The sequence below is a fragment of the Miscanthus floridulus genome, chromosome 11 (assembly GCF_019320115.1).
Source record: "Miscanthus floridulus cultivar M001 chromosome 11, ASM1932011v1, whole genome shotgun sequence".
Taxonomy (NCBI): domain Eukaryota; kingdom Viridiplantae; phylum Streptophyta; class Magnoliopsida; order Poales; family Poaceae; genus Miscanthus; species Miscanthus floridulus.
In genome coordinates, this window is record NC_089590.1 from 80,139,260 (window position 1) to 80,158,759 (window position 19,500).

General features: G+C 47.3%; 3 protein-coding genes across 3 annotated transcripts; 2 read left to right on the forward strand and 1 right to left on the reverse strand.

The window, feature by feature from the left end:
* The first annotated feature begins 2,510 nt into the window (after positions 1 to 2,510).
* LOC136491331 (pentatricopeptide repeat-containing protein At5g13770, chloroplastic-like) lies at positions 2,511 to 4,771 on the forward strand. Its single transcript, XM_066487599.1, has one exon. The coding sequence runs from the start codon at positions 2,590 to 2,592 to the stop codon at positions 4,393 to 4,395; it is 1,806 nt and encodes a 601-aa protein (XP_066343696.1). The 5' UTR covers positions 2,511 to 2,589; the 3' UTR covers positions 4,396 to 4,771.
* Positions 4,772 to 7,581: 2,810 nt separating this feature from the next.
* Positions 7,582 to 9,037, reverse strand: LOC136491333 (protein OXIDATIVE STRESS 3-like). Its single transcript, XM_066487602.1, has 2 exons — positions 8,175 to 9,037; positions 7,582 to 8,042 (listed from the first exon to the last, which is right to left on the reverse strand). The coding sequence occupies exons 1-2, from the start codon at positions 8,384 to 8,386 to the stop codon at positions 7,742 to 7,744; spliced, it is 513 nt and encodes a 170-aa protein (XP_066343699.1). The 5' UTR covers positions 8,387 to 9,037; the 3' UTR covers positions 7,582 to 7,741.
* A 6,283-nt stretch (positions 9,038 to 15,320) lies between these two features.
* LOC136491332 (expansin-A10) lies at positions 15,321 to 19,352 on the forward strand. Its single transcript, XM_066487600.1, has 3 exons — positions 15,321 to 15,602; positions 15,876 to 16,191; positions 18,740 to 19,352. The coding sequence occupies exons 1-3, from the start codon at positions 15,455 to 15,457 to the stop codon at positions 19,047 to 19,049; spliced, it is 774 nt and encodes a 257-aa protein (XP_066343697.1). The 5' UTR covers positions 15,321 to 15,454; the 3' UTR covers positions 19,050 to 19,352.
* The last annotated feature ends 148 nt before the right edge of the window (positions 19,353 to 19,500 follow it).

Genomic DNA, 19,500 nt, shown 5'->3' on the forward strand with positions numbered 1-19,500 from the left:
TAAGTCTTGCGGAGTATAATTGAGTACTCAGGGTTTGTTCTACCCTGTTGCAGGTGATAGGAACATGTGGAGCTGACCCTTGTGTGTGGAAACCTCCTGTTGGGCTCAGCGAGAATTTCCTTTACGTTGCGGACATAGAGTTTATTTGAAACTTCCACCCAAAATATTTTACAATGAAAAAACTTATAACTTGTTACGATGTATATAACGGACCATCATTTTAATGTTTAACTTGTTAGTAAATGATTTTATTTTCGCTGAAACTCTGATAACATGGTTATATTCCGCTGTCATAAACCATAAATATTATACTCTGATGTTGCATGGAAAGTGATGTAAGAAATGACTTAAGAACGTTGTAAGCTTTATTCTCTCATTTGTGATCCTGATGGAAAAATGTGAATTTTTGGGTTCTCCCTTGGGGTGTGTCCGACGGAACTGCGTAATTTAGTGTCCTCCCTTGAATACTTAGTGTCTAATGGAAGACAAGTACTCCTGGGAGACATTAGATTAGGCGGTTCTGCTACACACATATTTGTCCAACCAACACCCACGAGATCATCCAAGGCGTCCCAACTATGCACACAAAAAGATGGATGGCCAGGGAAGCACCGGGGAGGTTGTTCGACCATGCATAGGGTAAACCGACCCTACCTTAGTGCCCAATCCACCGTCATCGAGCTCCTTAGTTGTCAACCTCCATCGGGAGGCAATCTAGAGCGTTGGGCAACTAAGGCGACCTATGGCGTATCCCATGGTCGGCTGACATGGAAAAGCGCCCCCCCCCCCCCCCCCCCCCCCCATCTGTTTGACAGCGGACTCGCCACTCACTCCTACAAGTACGCTCCTACTCCTATATCACTGTAAATAGGAGTGTGGAGCCATTTCTCAAGACACACCAAGGAGAATTTAGCTACAAGCTATCCACTTTACTTAGTAGTAGTTAGGCTACTTTAGTTGGACGTTAAAGTGAGTTTAGCTGGAAGTTAAAGTGAGTTGAACTTGCCTCAGGTTCCCAAAGAGTATTTGGAGTCTAGTATAACAATTGTATCTTTTTTCTTTGTAAGACTTTGAGCTTCAATATATTTATCTTCACTATTTGCCTTTGAGTCAATTTTATCTTTTGAAATCTACTTCATCCTAGTTGCATCACCTTCTATTTTAGACCTTAGTAGTGTAACCAAGTATTAGTTTAACTTATTCACTCTTGTGTTCTAGCATGGATATATGTTTGCGTCGAATGCTCTAGTTCTAGCATGGGGTTAGTATTCAATAGTGTAAGCATGGTGTTTATATTGTTGTTTACCCGAGATTGCACCGTGCCCCTGAATCGTATTGGCAGCCGGCGGGTGGTGGCAATCCTGCCGGTTGACGTATTCCACCACGTTTCCGTTAAACTAGTCTAACACCCTTGTCATCAATCTCTGCTATTACAAAGTCTAATGACGTGAACTGATAGATGTAAGTTTAACTAGATTGCTAAAGACTTTGGCCCTCTCCCCCCTCCTAAGTTTTATCCTGGAGTTGTCCCATTTTAATGGAGAAGATAAATAAAAAAATTATACTCACTCGTTGTCATCCAGCTGTGCTACGCCACTACTTGATATATTTTATTTAGTTTGTATCCCTCTGTGTCGTACTTCCCTTTTTACCATTAACCTCTGTTAGACCTTTGCTTGTTAATTGAGATACAATTAAGAATCATATTCATTAAAGTCTTGACCATAGTATTCTCGAGGATAAAAATGTGACACTGCTGAATGTACTCCACGTGGGCATAAGAACTATCAACAAGCTGCATCGTGTCTTGGACTGACTGTCCTGCAGAGCAACCTCTACCGCACAAATGTGTGCATTGCTGTGCGCGAGTTCAATGGGCAGTACACAAAAGGCAGGCCTGAAAACTGCAAAGATATCATGTGACCTGAATTTTTTGGATATTATGTGGTCAAAACTCAAAACAAGCTGAATTCCGTGCTTCTGGATATTATGTTTCCACCTTTTCTTTTGGTTGGTAGGTAACCACAACATTGTCGGCCCTACCGACCTATGGCTCTCAAAAGAAGTTGGTTTCCTTGAGCAAAAATGCAGCAGCCAGTACCACACGGCCCACGGGTGATAGTTTGGTACGAAGACAAAGCTGTTGGTTGCTTTCGAATGTCTTTCAGTCCAATTTCGCCTCCTAACAGTTTAGATCTCTTCCCCTGCTTGCTCTGTGGCGTCACAAGTTTGTTTACTGGTACTCTAAAAGAAAAAAGTTTGTTTACTGGTGGCTGTCCTCCGTGCTCGAGCTACGCGGATCGAGCGAGCGTCTCCAGAATCCAAATGAGGCAGGCGATTTTTCACCGTATTTCGCCCAAAAACCGTGCTCCTTACACTTGCAGGGTAACTGCGACTCCACGTAACAATGGTTTTTGAATTTCCAATGGCTCTCCTGAAGCTTTCTGTCTGAACCCACGTGGCCACACCCTACCCATGCATAAGCATAACAGAACGTTTCAACCAAGAGGGACCAGCAGACATAAGGTGCCCCAGGCGTAAACAGCAAGCTCCCTTCCAGCCTCTAGTTCTTCTTCCTCCTCCAGAGTGATGGCCAAATGCTACTCAGATTGGCCCCCGATTCCGCCTCTCCATCCGTCGCGAAGAACGCCGCCGCAATCCCACGCCTCCCCGTGGACGATCAGGCGGTCCTTTGTGCTCCACTGCTCCAGGTCCTGTGCTCCTCTCCTCGAGCCCAAGAACCTGCCCGCCGATGAGTTCGAGGCCGTGCCGGCGACGCCGGTGTCGCCGCTGCCGGACGCCGCCCCAAAGCTGGGGATATCCAACAAGTTCATCCGAGGCCTCTGCGGCGACCCGCAGACCGAGCAGCTGGCCTTTGAGGGCTACAGGAGGGCGCTGCTGCAGCCGGAGTTCCGGCTGGAGAAGAAGACGGCCAACGCGCTGACCCTGCAGCTGCTCAGGGACAAGCAGTGGGGCTCGCTGGAGCTGCTGGTCGAGGACTTCAGGTCCTACGGCGTGCTTCCGGAGAAGCGGACGTGCGCGCGCCTCGTCGCCTGCTGCGTCAGGGCGAGGAGGTTCGGCCTCGCCGACGCCGTGCTCGGAGCCGTCGAAGCCAAGAAGGGAGCCGCCGCTGCCATGGCCTTCAGCGCGGCCATGCAGGCGTACAACAGGCTGCACATGTACTCGAGCACGGTGCTGCTGTACGGGCGGGCGAGGGTGGCTCGCCTGCAGCTGAACGCCGACGCCTACCGCGCCGTGATGGCGGCGTGCGGCGCGCTGGGCGAGCCGGACATGGTGGCCTCGCTGTTCAAGCTGTACAGGTCCCACAAGTGGTACCCCTCTGACACCTGCGTGGAGACGTATGCCATCGTCTGCGACGCGCTGGGAAAGGCCGGCAGAGCCCTGGATTCTCTGCGGTGCCTGCGCGAGATGGAAGCGGATGGGCTCTCGCCCGACGCCGCCATCTACTCCTCCGTCATCGGCGCGCTGGCAGACGCTCGAGAAAAGGCGGCGGCGGAGGACCTGTACCACGAAGCGTGGCACAGCAAGATGCTCGGAGACCCCGACATGTTCTTGAAGCTGACCATCATGCACGCCGAGGCTGGTCTGGTTGAGTCAACAATAGAGGTCGCCAAGGACATGAGGCAGATCGGCCTGAGGGTCACGGACTGCATCCTCTGTACCATCATCAGTGGCTTCGTGAAGAGGAGAGGCCTGAAACCAGCCATCAGAGCATATGACAAGCTGGTCTCCATAGGGTGTGAGCCTGGCCAGGTCACCTACGCATCAGTCATCAACGTGTACTGCCGGCTTGGGCGCAGCGACAGAGCAGAGGCCGTCTTCTCAGAGATGATCGAGCGAGGCTTCGACAAGTGTGTGGTCGCCTATGGCAACATGATCTCCATGTATGGCAAGATCAGGAGAGCCTCGGAGGCCATGAGGCTGCTGGCCCTGATGAAGCAGAACGGGTGCGAGCCCAACGTCTTCGTGTACAACGCCCTGCTCGACATGCACGGCAGGCTAGGGAACTCGAAGCAGGCCGAGAAGATCTGGAAGGAGATGATGCGGCGCAAGGTCCGGCCTGACCGGATCAGCTACACGGCCATCATCCTGGCGAACAACCGGGCGGGGGAGCTGAACCGGTGCATGGAGCTGTACCAGGAGTACAGGGAGACCGGAGGGAAGGTGGACAAGGTCATGGCTGGCCTCATGGTTGGGGTGCTCTCCAAGAGCAGCAGGTTCAACGTGCTCATCGAGCTGCTCAAGGACATGAACGGGACAAAGCTGGACCGGAGGCTGTACATGAGCGTCCTGAGAAGCCTCCGGGATGCCGGGCTGGAGGTTCATGTCAAGTGGCTCCAGAGAAACTTCACCTTCATGGAAGAGAAAACTTGATGCCGGGTGCCAGGAGTTCTTGCTGTGCATATTCATCACCCAAGTAATATCGGGCGCCTGAAAAAGTATTGCTCTGTAAATGGAAACATAAAAAACAAAAGGTAAATATTTGCTTGCCTCAGTGCTCTCTTCCGAAGCTTGTATGCTATTGCTGCACAATTCCGACATTCAGTGGCTCAGGCGAATAGCGATGTAAATGTATTTTAAGGGATGCCAACTTTGTACCAGTAATGATCTGATTCCGAAATTCTTGAACAGATTGCCTAGTTCAGTAGCTCTGCATGTCAGATTTACTGAAACTGTTGTACCATAGCCACTTTGGGCAAATGTAACTTTGTATCTATAATGAAAAAAATCATAATACTTTGGTACTGCTCCTATATAAGTGTCGATACTCTATAAAACATTCACATGTTTTATCTCATGAATGTCATATCTACTACTCTGCTAGCTCCTCTTCCTGCTGCTACTTGCCAGCAGATTTCACTACCAAGAATAAGAAGCATCGCTTCTCTGTTCTCTCTGTCTAGCGATGATGAATGTTTTGATGAAACTGGAGGGGCCAAAGCCCCTACAGGGATTTATTGAAAACCAAACTTACAAGTTACAAGTTTACTAAATTACAAAAACAACAACAACACTTCAAGAGACCCAAAAAGAGAGGAAGAAAATACAAGTACAAAAGAGGACTATAACATATTCTGGATCCATAGGTCAAAGAGAGCTGAGTGTTTAGCCTTTGCCCTCAGAGTGAGCAACTTCATCTCTTTTCTGAAGGTCTCTTTCACAGAATGCAACTTGGTTTGAATGTTGCTGAAAATTAGATCATTCCTCGCATTCTAAATGGCCCAAGACAACAGGATTGCCACCATCATAAAGAACTTTGGGTGGGACTGATTTCTGATAGCTTGCAAAGCTTCTGGAAAAGGTATGTCTTCTTCAAGAGTTATATGAACCAAATTCCAACAATTTTTGGCGAAAGAGAAGGTGATGTGTAACACGTCTGTTGGCTAGGGCTGGTTTGGGGGTGCGGCTATGGTGGAGGGGGCTGGCTGTGGGCGGCTATGGAGGATGAGGGTGGCGGCTAGGGTTTGGTGGAGGTGCGGCAGGAAGAGAGAGAGAGGCGCTTGGGGAAGAGGAGAGGGGAGAGGGATAGGAAAGCCCTTAGGCTATATTTCTTTCTGATTTCCAATGAGTACGCGTGCCAGACAGTTATACACATATTTGAAGACATAGTGAAGGATTTGATGACAGTTCAAGTCAAGAAGAATGCTTGTGAGTGACTTATGTGCATCTTTGTCCTCTTGCCTTAAAGCTTGATCAACCAAAGAGTGAATGCTAGTTACTCTTAGAGTTTGCCAGCTCCTAGACGGCCTGGTGGAGGACTAGGTGACCTTATCAGGTGAGTTGCTTGTTGAAAGGATCCTTAGTTTGAGACCCGCCAATCTGAAGTGGAGAATGAGTACTCCACTTGAGCCTCTCTGACTCAAGAGACCGGGTGCTCCAGTATGGACTAGAGGGTAATGGCAACTACTTAATACCAACGGGAAAATCTGATTATCGCTTGTCCGCCTCTTTATTTGACGAGTTTTACTTCCATTGCTTATCTTTTTTATGTGCTTAAGACATTGTGTGAGTCTTTTGCTAGACTCGATTTTGTCTTAGTGATGCACTAGCTAGGTTTCTTTCTTGCAAATTCCCAATAAGGACTCTTTGCTAGTGTGTTCTAACTGGACACAACTTAGTGCGGTGGCCCTAGGGATCTTCTTTAGCTTGCTCTAGTAGTTGTTCTAGGGCTAGTTCGTGCCTAGGGGTAGTGTAGTAGTTTTAATAGGCTGAGGTTTGTTGTTTAAATTTTTTAGAGACGCAATTTAAATCCTCCTCTTAAAGTCATCTGATCCTTATAGTTAGGAATTACATACACATTTAATAATATAATGTGCTAAAGAAATTTGATGACTAAAATTGCTTCCACACGGCCAGCAGACAACTTATCCTTGTTTATGGTGTTACTCATATTTTTCCCAAACTTGCAGACTACAACACGTGCTCACACTTTTTATTTCCATCTACAATTTGGTTCCATATAATTTAATGTTGCTCAGAAAATGGAGTGTTTTTTTTGTGCGATTGAAGATGGAGGTTGTTGTGGAGTTCCTAAAGGACTTCTAAGAGTGTTTGGCCTACTTGTTCCTCAATTGATTAGTAGCGATCTGTGCATAATGGACTTCCACTGATTAGTAAATGAGACATTTATGTTTTATTATCTCTAGAAGACTTTAAGTAACTTTGTAATACTCTGAATTTATTTATTTTATGATATTAATATTGGTATTCTTATGGTGTACACATCTTTGTTCTTAAAACTGGATGTAACATGACGCGGCAGTGGCGGTTGCGCTTAACGGTCTACATGGTATCGCCAATCCTTGGAAGCAACGGTCTCTCCCTCTAAGATCTAAGGGCACATGGTAATTATATGTATGTGGTGTTTCTTTAGTTGTGGGTTTTGCAATTATATTTTAATTGGTATGGCATTTCTTTAGTTGTGGTCTTTGTGTTTTCCTACTTAAGAGATCTTCAAGAGTATTTTTATATCATTTCTAATTGATAGGAATGAGATTTTAGTAAAAGAAAATACCCTCCAACAACTTTTTTAATTAGATCTCTAAATCTTTTATTCTGAATTTCTCGCTTGACAAAGATAGAAAACGTGGCTAGATCTCTAGAGTCCACACGAGATATACAGAAACTGTTGGACGGTAGAAAGATATTAAAAACGATTTTATTCAAATGACTCATGATGAATTAGAGTGTGGGTTTAAGATAGAGTCTCTAGGATCTAGGAGATGCTCTGAACCACGTAAATGTTTAGCTTTTTTTGCCCTTCCTTCCAAAAGTTCAAGCAAAGGTCTTCTGGCCCTTGTTGGGGAGCAAAATGGGCTAAGCTCACTGCTCACCTTTTGTATACTTGTCAATAGTTAGTGCACCGTCACTAAAACCACTAAAACTATCAGCAGCACATTGATCAGGCGTGTTCTGATTGTAACATCTACAGGCTCCAACGAAATGCAGAGATGTGGAAAGGACAAATAGGACTATAGGAGATCACACGAACGGAGTTATGGAAAGGACAAACCAATTTGATGCAAGCCGGATCAAATCCAGAAAAAAACCACCTTTGTAACATGTTAGCTCTCTTGCAAAATATTTACAGATGCAAGGTATCCACAACTCCACACGCGCCTAGTCCCCAAATCTCTTTTGGCCATTTCATTTTCAAGTTCCACGCAAACCAACAACCGTATTATGTGGCAGTGATTTTACTGGTAGGCCTGCGAACCCCCTATGCAAATAACAGGGGGTTCCCGTCCGCCGCTGGTCTCGCCGTTACAAGCGGCCGCGCTCGCACCAGTCTTCTCGGCGCCGAGCGGAGCGCCGGCGGCGGCGTCAGCCGCGCCCTGGACGCCTGCTTCTTGCCGGCCGCGGAGGGAGGACCGCGGTGCGCATCCTTGAGGCCGACGCCGCAGCTCCGCGACGTCTTGAGGCGCTTCGCCGGCGGCTTGGGCAGGTCCTTGAGGCCGCCCACCGCCGCCAGCGACGCGAACGACTGCGACTTGCCGTCGAAGAACTTGGACAGGCCCCTCCTGCACACCGCAAACAAAGCAGCGCGGCGTTGTCAGATCACAGCAGCACACCCGCCAAGACGAAATCTTTGTAAGCCGGAAGCGACGCGGCAGCAATGCCAGGCCGGCCGGCGCGCGGCCACGACTACGTACTTGATCGGGAGGTGCGTCATGAGGGAGGCCATCTCGAAGTGGCAGGTGGACCCGGACGAGCTGGCGTCGTCGGCGAGGTCGACCCCGTCGGAGGACGACGACGTGGAACGCGCCGCGGAGGACTCGGACGGGCAGCCGATGTCCTCCTCCTCCTCCTCGAATCTGCTGATCACCTCCTCCTTGCCGCGCGCGAACAGGACGTAGGCCTCCATTCCCCAACTCCACCAAAGCAGATCACGCGAAAGAACGAACGAACGAACGAGCGAGCGGTGGAACGATGAGGTGGTACGATACGATGCTCTAAGCTTACGACTATTGCGGGGCTGCACGACACGACGAAGACGAAGACGAAGAAGGCATGGGGAGGGAATGGAGGAAGGAAGCCAGAGCTATAAAGGTAGCGGTGGCGGAGGGCGGAGGCAGGCGGATAAGAATGACGACGAGTAGCGGGGGATGCGCATGCGCGCGGGAGAAGATAAACCAGCCGTCAGTCAGCTCGCGGGACCAACAAAAAAGGGGTGCAGGTGGGGTATTATCTACAGCAGCCCGTCTCGTTCTCATCCGTTCCGTTCTACGGCGAGCGACCCTGCCTGTCGTCCTCCCTTTTCTTTTCGTGTCGGAGGAGTGGGAGTGGGTTAACGGGGGGCTGCGTCCTGGGAAGGAAGAGGAGGACGGAGAGGATAAGGCCTCCACCTGTTTGCTTGCACGGTTTCGCGAGGAGATGCGCGGCTCTGCTGCTGCTGCTGTGCCCGCACGGGTTGGTTTCCTCCTCGGTCCTCCTCACTCTGGGCCCTGGCGTGCCGACCAGACCCGGCTCGTCCAGCGGTGCCGGGGTGGGTCGCCTCTGCACTCCTGCACGCTGCAGCAACTGGCCTTGGCAATCTTTTGCCGTCAGATCTCTTGCTTGCTAAAAAAAATTAAAAAAAAAAGTTCGTGTCAGCTGCGAATGCTCGGATTGTCACGCTGTTTTTTTGTTGTTTTATTTAAAACGTTGTACCATATGGAGACGAAAAGGCTTGCATGTAACGTGATAACGTCGGTCTTCTTTTTGTATGAAAGGGATCAGAGCATCAAATCGTTCAAAAGATTTGAGGGTGATCTTTCAAAACAAAAAAAAAAGTTTAAGGGTTGCTTGTGAGTTACCATCAGTGTCTCAGGGAGGCAGTGGCGGATGCAGGATACAAACAAAGGGAGGCTAAATAATAAATATTTAGGACTAAAGCTAAAGATTAATAGTAATTTAAAACTAAGTAACTATGATCTAATAAAAAAATCAGGCTCACCGGAGGTGTGTAGCCCCGGCAGCCCGCTTCGGATCCGCGCCACACACGGATGGTCGGTCGGCCGAGGAACGAGCCCCCGCCGTGCGTGCCAGATCAGCGCGGCATCAAGGCGCGAGCGGCAGCTAAAAATACGGCCTGGCCTGCGGGGAGCCATGAGTAATCGCAACGAGGAGCAGATGCGTGGCTCCCCGTGGCTCAGAGCTGCCCGCTTGTCCACGTCAAGCGGCAGGCTGCTGATGTGGCTCCAAACGTGACTCATGGACAGCTAACCGCACGTCGTTTTCGCCTTCACCGCAGGATCGCGAGCGGGCGTCAAATGCTACTATAATGGTGCGCTTTGTACTAATTCTGGTTCAAGTACGACGGTTGAAGCGGCATTTATTAGTCAGACTTGGCTCGGGATATAAAAAATAGAGAATTTGGAAAATATAGGAAAAGCGTTTTCTCGTTGGGTCGGCTCATGCTTCAGCCTGTTCGGTTGGCTGATTCGTATTGTCGTTGGTTCATGAAGAAGTACTGCTGGCTAGTTTGTATGAGAGAAATATTATTCCGGCTAAAAATTTACGATCGTTTACGACAAGTCACGGCCAACAGCGGTTGTATAGGCTAACATTCCTATATTAACGGCCATGGCTCGCAACGACGGAGCAGGCTAGCGGGGCTCTATCAGGGAAGCCCACGAAATGTTACCCAACGTTCGTTCCCGTCTAGTAGGCTTCAAGCCCACCTGAAAACTAAGCTGGGTTTGCCGTTGCGCGGTGCGGCCCGCCTGATTACGCGTACTGTGTGCTGACTGACTCCAAATCTTATGGAAGATTTTTTCTGTTGTTGTCTTTCACTTTTTCAGCAAATCAAAAGTTGCCACGTAACATGTCACACAAGACAAACAAAACAACGAAAATACACCAGATATACGTCACATGACAGCTTCTGGAAGATTTTGATGCTTGTTATCTTCCCCTTTCAGAAATCAAAATGTGCCACGTCAAGAAATAAAAAAAATGACAACACAGCTACAGCACACATATCCAACGAATAGAAAGAGCTCAGAAATTACAGCACATATTTAATTCACAGAAATTACAGCAACACATCTCGCGGCACCTGAGATGGCAGCGACGGCGGCGTAGAACACGGAGGAAAACGATGAATACCAAAGGAAGAGCAAGACCAAACATCAAAGCAACACCAACATCAGAAGAAGAAAATGACCAATGCATCAGAGGTAACCCAATCAACCCCCAAGGACCTTCATCTCAGAAAAAAATCTCCATAAATTTGCACCTGCCTTTTGCTACGAATTACTAAAAGAAACACACCAAAAACAGGAATGTAGTTGTGCTGCTGCTGCAAGGGTACCAAAACTACTACAGCCAGTCCAGCAGCTGCAGCCTAGACAGCTGTAAAAAATCATAGCCGAGCAGAGCAAATTGCTATTGATAAGAGTAGGTCTATAGTCCTTAGCGTGGCTAGAGCAAACTACAAGGACATGCTCATTAGTTGTGTGTGCCATGTGCATCCATTTCTCTTTCGCTTCTGCTTAACGGCCGCTGTGGCTGCAGTAGTTATCGCTATGGTAGATGTCAGTTCATGGGCTGCAGCTCCGGCCACACACCATGTTCGCTTGATCGTATCAGTCATGATACAGTGTTTTTCTCTCACAACAAAACAGCATCAGCCGGCTTATATACCACAGAAGCGATCAAGCGAACAGGGTGTGAGTTGTAGCTCAAAAGAACACCCTGCATCATGATAAGAAGGTAAATCAAAATCCTAGCTCAGCCCTATATCAACCAAAAAAAAAACATCCCAATTTACATGCCATACAACTAGAAGAAGACTGGAACGTAGTCTGCATAACGATCCAATCAATCTATGCAAACATGCACCTCCTTGTGTTATCTGCAAGTCTGCAAAAAGGTAATTTGGGAACTAGTAGCAGCAAAGAGAATTTTGATTTACTTGTATCCTCATCTACTATTTCACTTCAAGCATCTTCTATCCAAACCAACATACAGCCAGAACAGTTCACCTAAAACTCTCTGCCTTCTCCAAAGACCTGAACCAATGAAGCCTGCAATCCAAAATAATTTGTAGGCTTCTCTTATCAAGCATCAGCACAAAGAGACAGTGGCGGATCTAGGATTTTAGTACAGGGTATGCCGCACCAAAAAAATTCTTATGCAATTTGGTAAAACCATTTTCACATCGGTAAGCCATATTCCAGTTCGGTAAAACGACATGCATTAATAACATGATTAGCCTTAAATTCAGCGATTAAGCTAGAACACTAGTACATATTTCGAAATCATTGTCGGTTCAAAAAGGCCATCAGTGTCGGTTTTTAAACCGGCACAACTAAAGCGGCAGTGATGATGGCGCTCATCGGTGCCGGTTCTAAAAAAACCGACAGTGATGTGGTTTCCAGAAAACCTGAAAAAATGGGCTGAAAATAGGGAATTATTTTTTAAAAATACCAAGAGAGACCCCACCTGGCAGCCACACAGTCATGCAATTTTTCGCACGAAAAACACACGCGGGGCGCTAGAACCCCAAACCTACTGCTTCGCATGCTCATCACCTAACCACTCGACCTGTAAGACACTTGTGTACATTTGGGATATTTGTCCTCCTCATTTTATATCACTTTGATTCAAAATAAATATTTAGGTTCCTAAACGAATTCAAATGAAAACATTGTCAACTACATAACACGATAAATCTTAAATGTGAAGAGTAAATTGAAAACATTTACAAATTATAATATAAATAGTTCAAATGCCAAACTAATAATTCAAAATGTAAAATAGGTATAAAAAGAGAGTAAGAGGCTTACAATACTATTTATCTTACAATAAATGTCTCGATTATATCATTTTAATCCACTACAAAGAAAATGTGTCGCTTATCGACTAGACAATCATTTAAAAGATTACACATCTTATTTTTTAAATTTATTTTTACTAAACAGAAAGCATAGTAGAAAATACCCTTTAATCATTGTAATTTGCAGACAGTTAGGTTTTGCGTGCACGTAGAGCCAGCAGGTAGCAAAACAGCATCCCCTCAAAAAAAAAGTAGCAAAAGAGCAGTTTGGGTGGATAATGAATGATGGATGGAGCCTGGAGCGGTGGAGCCTAGAATCAAAGATGTACGTATCAAGATCCTCCAAGGCGTGACTACTGGACCTCCCGTCGTGTGGCTGTGCAGGCCTGAAAAGGTCGTCTCGGCAAGGCCGTAGCAGCGGCCACTACGTTATCATCTTCTCCGGTATGTTTTTCTTGTTTTCTTTTTTTAAAAATACATGTATACGTCCTCTACTGTCTGAAACTGCAGGTATACCGGTACATACCTAGCATACTCTGTAGATCCACCCCTGCAAAGAGATACCGCTTGTTTCTAATCTGAAACGTGGGACAAATAGCTGCAGTAAATTATAGGCATTTGGAAGTAAGAAGCAGCAGTACAGAGCACAGTGATTTCATACTAGCGCAAATAGCCTCGGACAACACCGCCGCGGACACAGTTGACAACGCGGCGGGCCGCCGCTGCAGACAACGCCGCGGCCAACGAAACTAGCGGACAACGCCTCCCAGAACAACGAATTAGATGGGCCCACGAAAGAGAAAACAGTGAGTCTGTACAAGTAGAAAAGCACGAATCTTAACATTCATCTAGACCATACAAAAGTGGGGAAAAAGCGCACAAAAAATATGCTGGCAGATATTTAGAAATTCCGAAAACAAACGGGCTGGTCCCGGCCTGAGGAGCCCTCCGACGCACGGGCACGGCTCGCTCTCGCTCCTTCTCCACTGTATCGTTCGTTTCGCTTTGGCTGCTGCCATGCCATGACAACGCTCTGCCGGCATAGCGCACGCCGGCCGAGCCGGTGAATGCCAGATCGCGGCGGAGCATGCACGTACGTACGCGTCGCCGGCAGGCACGGGAGCACCGCCGGGCACGTCTCGATCCGTGGAGCTCAGCTCACCACCTCCTGCATTTGCTTGCTGATCTCTCCCCGCGCGCGCCGCTCGATTCACGCTGGTGCCTCTCTAGGGCCATGAGTGGCGTAGGACACGTGATGATGAGATCACGGCACAGGTTTCCTTCGTTCCATGACTGTTCCTTGCTCCTTCATGTCCAACTGTTCCATGACTGATCGACATGCCGTAGCCACCGCGCGCCTGTACGACGCCCGACGCCAACACATGCACATGTAACACCGAGCTAGTCCTCGCGCGCGGTGGCTAAACATGGGATAAAAATCCCAGTCCACTCTGTCATTCGACGCCCCCATATCCACATGCAGAAATATATACGGGGAGCGAGCGAGCGGGCACGTTGACCGATCTACAGGCGCATCTTGTCCACGATACGTCGATAATACCACGACCCACTGCTGCTCGCCTACAGAAGCGGATCTTGCTGCCGCGCCACCGCCATGGCCGTAGTGGACCGCAGCAGGCGACTCGGATCCGTCGATCGAGATCGAGATCGAAGTGGCTCGCGCCGGGCGGCTCCATCTCCATGAGATTTAGCAGCACCATCCAATGGCCGCGTGCCTGGGCCTAATCAGGGCCTGGATGCGCGTGTCACGGAGAATCCCCAGGGTCGCAAGGGGACAGAAACGAGAGGGCTCACACCACCTCACATGCGTACGAGTGCCGTGGCGTCCGTGGCGCCCTGGCGCCCGTCCGTGGAAGTCCAACCTCTGTGTGTGTCCCCGCCATTATCGATCGGTGGTCCAGCCAGAAGCTACCTGAAAGAAGGCAGGCGGCAGGCCCGTGGAATCAAAATGTTCCCGGTGGGTCGCTGGGACAGGGAAGCGCTAGCGCACCCTTGTTCCAGTTCCGGGCCTTCCTTCCCCGGTGAGCGCCTGGTTGATACGTACTACCTCCTCTGGTTCCTACCAGTACCGGTGAGCATTGGGGAAGTTGAAGGTTGTGTGATTTGTCTCGTGTGGAACAAGATCCTCTGCCGTAATTTCACCGTGACTTGTCACCGACATACGGAGTACAAAAAGGGGGGGAAACACGCTAGGCATGAGGTCCACCTGTCATTTACAGCGTCACACTCCCACGCCGTGCAGTCACGCAAGAGAAACTATATTTGTCTACTAGCTATATAATTCCCGTTGACATAAACTCAGACTTTTCTGGCTCTGTTCGTTTGTCTTATGAGCCGTATTTTTTCAGCGAACGAACAGTGTTTTTTTCTCAGATATTAGATGATGACATTAAGAGCAAATAAATTCGACAACTGTAGTACGCTCCGTAAAGCTGTAATAAGTTCATGACTTGTATTGTGTCCAATCTACGATGCTACTTACCTCTGTACTTTATGCTCAAATGCGAATGCCACTGTCTTAAGGACATACGTTCAAAAAGAAAAAAGCAAATATAAAAAATAAAAATTGAAACGGAGTTGCGCCGCACAGCAAAGTTGACAACAAAAGGTGAATAAATGAATAAAAGGATACAAACAAATGCTGGTGTTATGAAATCTTTTGAATTTTACTTGTACATAGCATCAACCATCTGAAATTAAGAACTCGACAAGAGCTAATCTGTGGAACTCAACAAGAGCACTTGTAGTACATCTATACGTGTCTACGGACAATTGATGTTTCACTCCCATCAAAAAGCATAGTACAATCTAGGTTTATTAGTTAAACACCATTGCTGCATTGCATTCTTCCCTCCCATCCAGCCTTTTGATTCCTTTCTACGTCAACTCCTTTCCACTCACTATTCTCAGTCTATTATTATCCACAGAAAACAAACATGCAAAGGCCACTTCAAAAAAACACTCCACACTTAAAATACCCTTTAAAAACATCTATAAAAAGCTGGAAGGACCCAGAAACCTGCAAAAGTACCCAAGCTGAAAGCACCACACTTGCAGAGTTCCTCCTCAGTCCACCCCACTCCCCAGCTTCCTCCTCTGTCCACACTTGCAGAGTACCATACCGGCACCGGCAGCGAGCAGTCGGGAGCCATGGCTCCGCCGCTCCTGCTCTTCCTCCTCCTCCTCCCGGCCCTCGCCGCCGGACACCAGCACCCGTCCTCCTACGGCTCCTCCGCGCTCTCCGAGTGGCGCCCCGCCAAGGCATCCTACTACGCCGCCGACCCCGAAGACGCCATCGGTACGCTTCCAGACTTGCCTGCCTCATTCATTGCTCATCCCATCAACCGCAATTCTGCCAGCCGACCTTGGGCATCTTTAATTCGTCGTATCAATGTTGCAAGCACGCATAATGATTTCTCTTTTAAGGGTGCCCCTGTAACGAAATTTTCCCCCGAACCGCACGTTCGGTTACCGGAATTGTGCGTCCGTACGGTTCTTGATTGATTCCGGCCGCATGGTGCTACCCGTAGAAGCTTTGTTCCTAACTCTTGCTCTGCTATGCGGCGTGCAGGTGGGGCGTGCGGGTTCGGGGATCTGGGGAAGCACGGGTACGGGATGGCGACGGTGGGGCTGAGCACGGCGCTGTTCGAGCGCGGCGCGGCGTGCGGCGGCTGCTATGAGGTCAAGTGCGTCGAGGATCTCAAGTACTGCCTCCCCGGCACCTCCATCGTCGTCACGGCCACCAACTTCTGCGCCCCAAACTACGGCCTTCCCGCCGACGCCGGCGGCCACTGCAACCCGCCCAACCACCATTTCCTCCTCCCCATCCAGTCGTTTGAGAAGATTGCGCTCTGGAAGGCCGGCATCATGCCCATCCAGTACCGCCGGTACGTGCCACTGCTTCTTTTGCTGCTGCTAGATCTGAGATTCCCCACCCCACCCCGTAATCCACTTTTGTGTGAAATTGTGAAAGCGCTTGCTGACCTAGAATTGTGTTGGTTAGCGCAATGTGGAACCCAAGAAAAGCTGAATTGCAAGTGTCCGTTGGTGAAGAAAGTGTAGAGGAGGAGGAAGTGGACCCTCTTTGTGTTGTCAACTTGTGTGAGCGTTTCAACCAGATACTAGTTTCATCAGTAGTCACGACTCTGGGTTTTGGCTATCAACAAAATTACATGGTCCCTCAAAACAAAACAAAAAATGCATGGTAGTGTGCATGAGAATTAGAGATCTATTTAATTGCTCTACTTCTGTAAAATTTTTGGGTTAGGTTAAAATAGAGCTGACTTATATGTCACCGGTGATAACATTTGTTGTAAATGGTGGTTGCCATCCTAAATACTAATTCACTTTTTCATGCTATGTTTCTTGACCAGCTGAGTGATCATTAGAACCAAGAATCAGTAGGATGAATTGCACCAACACACCGAATTCAAAAACGTAAAAAAAAAATGCTCATAGCTGAGCTAGTCTATGGATTTTGCCAAGTCTAAATCAAAACTTCAGAGTTCTGATAATTCCGGGCAGCATTATGTGTTATTTTCCATTGGTTGCCTCTGAGGAGTGGCATAACTATCATGGTAGCCAGAAAGAAATGTGTCAAGAACATCTGCACCTTTGCACAGGCATTTAACAACGCACAGTTCATTTACTTCCTGGGGAACATGGCTACATGAGATGTCCTTTAGTGCTAAGTAATTCCAAAGCCACAATGTAAATTATACTGTTATGTTACTTGTAGTTGATCTTAACCTTGCTTTCTGTGTTTTCTGGTAACATTTTATGATGATTGGTACTTGGTACGTCTGTTTCAGTAATTCAGTCCAACAAACACAATCTATCTAAAATATGACTGTTCGTATTAGACAACTTCAGGTAGTGACTAATCTGACATTTCCAGTGCCAGAGCCAAACAGATTACAAATGTACTTGCATGCATTCATAAATTAGTCAAGTACTAATCTGACATTTTCAGTGCCATTGGAAAGATAATTTTATATTGTTTCAAAAAAAAATGAATTTACTTATATGTGCTGTCCAATACAACAACAACAACAACAACAACAACAAAGCCTTTAAGTCCCAAACAAGTTGGGGTAGGCTAGAGTTGAAACCCAACAGAAGCAATCAAGGTTCAGGCACGTGAATAGCTGTCTTCCAAGCACTCCTATCTAAGGCTAAGTCTTTGGGTATATTCCATCCTTTCAAGTCTCCTTTTATTGCCTCTACCCAAGTCAACTTCGGTCTTCCTCTGCCTCTCTTCACGTTACTATCCTGACTTAGGATTCCACTACGCACCGGTGCATCTGGAGGTCTCCGTTGCACATGTCCAAACCATCTCAACCGGTGTTGGACAAGCTTTTCTTCAATTGGCGCTACCCCTAATCTCTCACGTATATCATCGTTCCGAACTCGATCCCTTCTTGTATGACCGCAAATCCAACGCAACATACGCATTTCTGCGACACTTAGCTGTTGAATATGTCGTCTTTTCGTAGGCCAACATTCTGCACCATACAACATAGCAGGTCTAATCGCCGTCCTATAAAACTTACCTTTTAGCTTCTGTGGTACCCTTTTGTCACATAGGACACCAGACGCTTGCCGCCACTTCATCCACCCTGCTTTGATTCTATGGCTAACATCTTCATCAATATCCCCGTCCCTCTGTAGCATTGATCCTAAATATCGAAAGGTATCCTTCCTAGGCACTACTTGACCTTCCAAACTAACATCTTCCTCCTCCCGAGTAGTAGTGCCGAAGTCACATCTCATATACTCAGTTTTAGTTCTACTAAGTCTAAAACCTTTGGACTCCAAAGTCTCCCGCCATAACTCCAGTTTCTGATTCACTCCTGTCCGGCTTTCATCAACTAGCACTACATCGTCCGCGAAAAGCATACACCAAGGGATGTCCCCTTGTATGTCCCTTGTGACCTCATCCATCACTAAAGCAAACAAATAAGGGCTGTCCAATACCTGTACAAATATTCTACTAATGTTCAATCATCATTATGTGAATATAAGTTGACACTCTGCAGTGTAAGGTACATGTTGCTATAATTTCCTACACGGCTGGTTGATAAAATGTGCTTCTATCGAATTTATTTCCTGATTGATCAATATTTCAGAGGACAATAGGCCTGAGGATATTTGGCTGAAATCATCCACACTGTCGTGTCTTTAGTCTTTACGCTGTTTCAGACTTTTATTCCCAGAACTTGTTACATACTAGCTCATTTATCACTATCAGTGTTTCCATACGAATATACACTTATAGACAACTGTTCTTTTACCCTGAAACATATGTTACCCTGAAACATATGTTACTATACGATACAGCTAACCAGAGCTGTATAATAACATGTTAAAAACAAAGCAATAGCGACCGATGTCAGACTGAGCTTACATTGACCATGTTTCCTTGCTTGTTTGCAGTGTTAAGTGCCTCCGTGAAGGTGGTGTCAGATTCTCTGTCAATGGTCGACACTTCTTCTTTACAGTCCTAATCAGCAATGTTGGTGGTGCGGGTGATGTTACATCTGTGAAGATCAAAGGAACAGAGTTAGGATGGCTCTCAATGGGCCGCAATTGGGGCCAGGTGTGGCACATCAACTGTGACATGAGGGGACAACCTCTGTCGTTTGAGCTCAGCTCAAGCGATGGCAAGACGCTAACCAGTTTCAACGTCGTGCCCAAGGATTGGGAGTATGGCAAGACATACACGGGGAAGCAGTTTCTTCTGTAGAGAATGAGTGCCACAAGATCAGCTTACAGTTTCTCATTTTTGTTCTGATCCTACGAGTTGGGATGTGGTGTATATTCCTCTGCAGAACAAGCAATATCATTATTAGGAGAAAATTACTCAGTGCAAGGCCTCAGATAGTTACTCTGGCTCATAAATGCTTTTTCATGTACCCCTCATAGTTGTTCTAAAGAGGCTTGATGTATCATTCAAAATAGAAGGATGTCTCCGGAGTATTACAATATTTTACCTGGCAAGCAATGATAAAGTGTCTCTGCATTTCTGTGCTTGCAACAAGGGCAGCAACTGCAACTCTTGTTTCTCTGTTTCTTTTTGTTTATTTAGCAGTCAGGCAGTCACAATGTCAGCTTATGCCAAACTCTGACGCTGGTCTGCAGTTGCAGAATGTAGTAGAAATACATGAAGATGAAACATATTACCAAATCCAGGCACT

Bases quoted from the DNA above. Each gene is read 5' to 3' on its own strand.
- LOC136491331 (XM_066487599.1), top strand. From the start codon at position 2,590: ATGGCCAAATGCTACTCAGATTGGCCCCCGATTCCGCCTCTCCATCCG.
- LOC136491333 (XM_066487602.1), bottom strand. From the start codon at position 8,386: ATGGAGGCCTACGTCCTGTTCGCGCGCGGCAAGGAGGAGGTGATCAGC. The intron at 8,043-8,174 runs GTACGTAGTCGT...TGCGGTGTGCAG, and splicing joins ATGACGCACCTCCCGATCAA to GAGGGGCCTGTCCAAGTTCT.
- LOC136491332 (XM_066487600.1), top strand. From the start codon at position 15,455: ATGGCTCCGCCGCTCCTGCTCTTCCTCCTCCTCCTCCCGGCCCTCGCC. The intron at 15,603-15,875 runs GTACGCTTCCAG...TGCGGCGTGCAG, and splicing joins CGACCCCGAAGACGCCATCG to GTGGGGCGTGCGGGTTCGGG. The intron at 16,192-18,739 runs GTACGTGCCACT...GCTTGTTTGCAG, and splicing joins ATGCCCATCCAGTACCGCCG to TGTTAAGTGCCTCCGTGAAG.